The 1,106-nt window shown below is 46.9% G+C and overlaps 1 protein-coding gene across 1 annotated transcript; it reads right to left on the reverse strand.

Annotated features, from left to right (window-relative positions):
- Position 1: 1 nt before the first annotated feature.
- Positions 2 to 1,095, reverse strand: LOC147819623 (E3 ubiquitin-protein ligase TRIM39-like). The gene has a single exon (XM_087172050.1). It carries the CDS (start codon positions 965 to 967, stop codon positions 2 to 4), a length of 966 nt encoding a protein of 321 aa, XP_087028176.1. The 5' UTR covers positions 968 to 1,095.
- Positions 1,096 to 1,106: the final 11 nt, after the last annotated feature.

A 1,106-nucleotide genomic window follows, 5' to 3' on the forward strand; every position in this document is an offset into this window, starting at 1 on the left:
TTTAAGTTGCACGACCTACAGGAGTGATTACGAGTACGTTGTTGGGGTCCTCTCCAAAAATACTAAAAACAGGGTAAAGCTTTGGTCTGCCACTGAGGGGAAAGCCAGCCATAGAGTAGAGAAAGGCTTTCGCTGCTGGTACGGTCTCAGTGAAGGCACATCCTGTGTAAGAGTAGATCAGAGTCCTGGTGTCCACGTCATAGAAGGAGACCTCTCCCTTCTCATAATCGACAAATACACCAACTGTCTGGAGTCTTTGCCTCACGAACAGGGGACCAGAGTTACCAGTATGAACACAAAAGTCATCACCTAAACTGTGTCCAATAAGTTTCCAGCCCACCTTGTCAATGTCGGGGGTCATCTCATATTTTAAGGACTCTTTGACCACTGTTAACATCCAACCTGTGCTCCCACTGACCCGAACCTCATAGTAGAACTTACCTGAGGAATAACCATCTTTCCCAAAGACTACAGGAATACCTTGATATCCTTCCCTAAATAAACCTTTAAAAAACGTCCTCAGTCGGCTTTGCTGTAATCTCACTTCCTTCCCATTCTCAGACACCATGAGTTTGGAATCGGCTGCGTAGACGTCCAGAGTCACATCCACTGCATAACACTGCTGGATCATCATCAGCTCGTCCTGCGGTGGATTCCACACTTCTTTAATAAATTCATCTGTTATTGCTGCTGCATCAGGCTGTTCAGCTCTCTCACAGCCATCAGACAACCTAACCTCATGAATTAACATCTCCATCTCATTACTGAGTGTCTTTTCCATCTGAGCCACAGTTTTTTTAACCATTCCCACATGACTCTGTTGACTGCTGTCAGAGAGATTGTGTGTAAATGGAGGTGCGAAGTGGGACAGGGGGTGGAACAGGTCCTTGTGTAGTTCAGGGACATAAAGGGATGACCAGCTCTGCAGGAGGTGGATGTCATCCTCTGTTTGTAAGAGTTTCTCCATTTTGGATCTTCTCCTCCGCAACTCATTGAGCTCTTGCTCCAGTTGTGTCACATGGTCTTCAGCCTGCTTCTCTGCTGCTCTCTGCTTCTCCTGGATCAGGCCAATCAGCTCGAACTGACTTCTTTGCAGAGAGGCCACC

Source organism: Seriola lalandi, unplaced genomic scaffold (genome assembly GCF_002814215.2).
Source record: "Seriola lalandi dorsalis isolate HSWRI2012SDOR001 ecotype SW California unplaced genomic scaffold, Sedor1 jcf7180002051698, whole genome shotgun sequence".
In the NCBI taxonomy this organism is placed as follows: Eukaryota; Metazoa; Chordata; class Actinopteri; order Carangiformes; family Carangidae; genus Seriola; species Seriola lalandi.

Coding starts and splice junctions, on each gene's coding strand:
- LOC147819623 (XM_087172050.1), bottom strand. CDS start 967: ATGGAGAAACTCTTACAAACAGAGGATGACATCCACCTCCTGCAGAGC.